This window comes from Trichinella spiralis, assembly GCF_000181795.1.
Source record: "Trichinella spiralis strain ISS 195 chromosome Unknown Scfld1819, whole genome shotgun sequence".
Lineage (NCBI taxonomy): Eukaryota > Metazoa > Nematoda > Enoplea > Trichinellida > Trichinellidae > Trichinella > Trichinella spiralis.
The window spans coordinates 1-945 of record NW_003528758.1 but is presented as its reverse complement, the minus strand read 5'-3'; the positions used below and the strand labels follow the sequence as shown (position 1 = coordinate 945).

At 32.1% G+C, this 945-nt stretch overlaps 1 protein-coding gene across 1 annotated transcript; it reads left to right on the top strand.

Annotated features, from left to right (window-relative positions):
- Window positions 1–65: 65 nt before the first annotated feature.
- Window positions 66–754, top strand: Tsp_15988 (eukaryotic translation initiation factor 2C 1; the record flags this gene model as incomplete). The annotated part of the gene is made up of 3 exons (XM_003368824.1): window positions 66–196; window positions 318–476; window positions 537–754. Coding segments are annotated over 3 exons (508 nt in total), but the record flags the coding sequence as incomplete, so codon positions are not given.
- Window positions 755–945: the final 191 nt, after the last annotated feature.

Here is a 945-nt window from a genome sequence, read left to right as displayed (position 1 = left end):
TTTTCCATTATTTGGGGGTAAGTTGGCAGTTTTGGCAATTTTAAATTTTGAAATTTTGGAAAAAGGAATTGGAAACCAATTTTCGGATTGTTGGAAATCCATTCAAAAGCAGGTCAGGAAAATTCCTTTTTTTTTCCTTTCCCACAAGGGTGGGGGTTGGGGACCGGGAAAATAGGGCCATTGATTTGGGGAGAGGGTTTGTTCATTTTTGCGGGGCGTAGTTGATTGTTTTCGACCCGCAATTAATTATTGATGGTGTGATGGAAATTGTTTTTCATTTTTGTGAAAAAATTTTAATAATTGAAAAGGGATTTTAGTATCACACAGTTGCTTTTACAAGCGTCAGCCACTGATAAATTTGATTTGCGACATATTGAATGGTGATAAACGTGAAGTAAAATTTCATCCAAATCAGCTTAGATCAAATACTCAACTTCAACCAGAACATTTGAGCTTGTTGATACCAGAATTGAAAGGTAATCGTCATTGGAATATTTGAAATATATTTAAAATTGTTTTTTGTTTTATTAATTTAGGGGTCTGTATTCATACAACACATCGAAATCAAGATCGAATTTATCGTATTAAAGATATACTCAGTACGGCAGTATCGATGAAATTCGAAAGAGATGGAAAAGAAGTTTCAGTTGCGGAATATTTTCATGATGTTTATGGGCCATTAAAGTATCTAAATTTGCCCTTGGTTCAAGTCGGCAGTAAATCAAAACCAATTTATTTCCCAGTTGAAGTATAAAAAACTGACAATTGTTTCAACTTTTTTTAATACAATGAATTCATTTTGGCCAATTTAGCTTTGTCAAGTGGCAAACTGTCAAAGATACAACAAGAAATTGAAAGCGTGTCAAACGACTTCTATAATTCGAGTATGTTAATGATTTTAAATATTGATAATAATAATAATAAATTGTTATATATTTAGTTTGC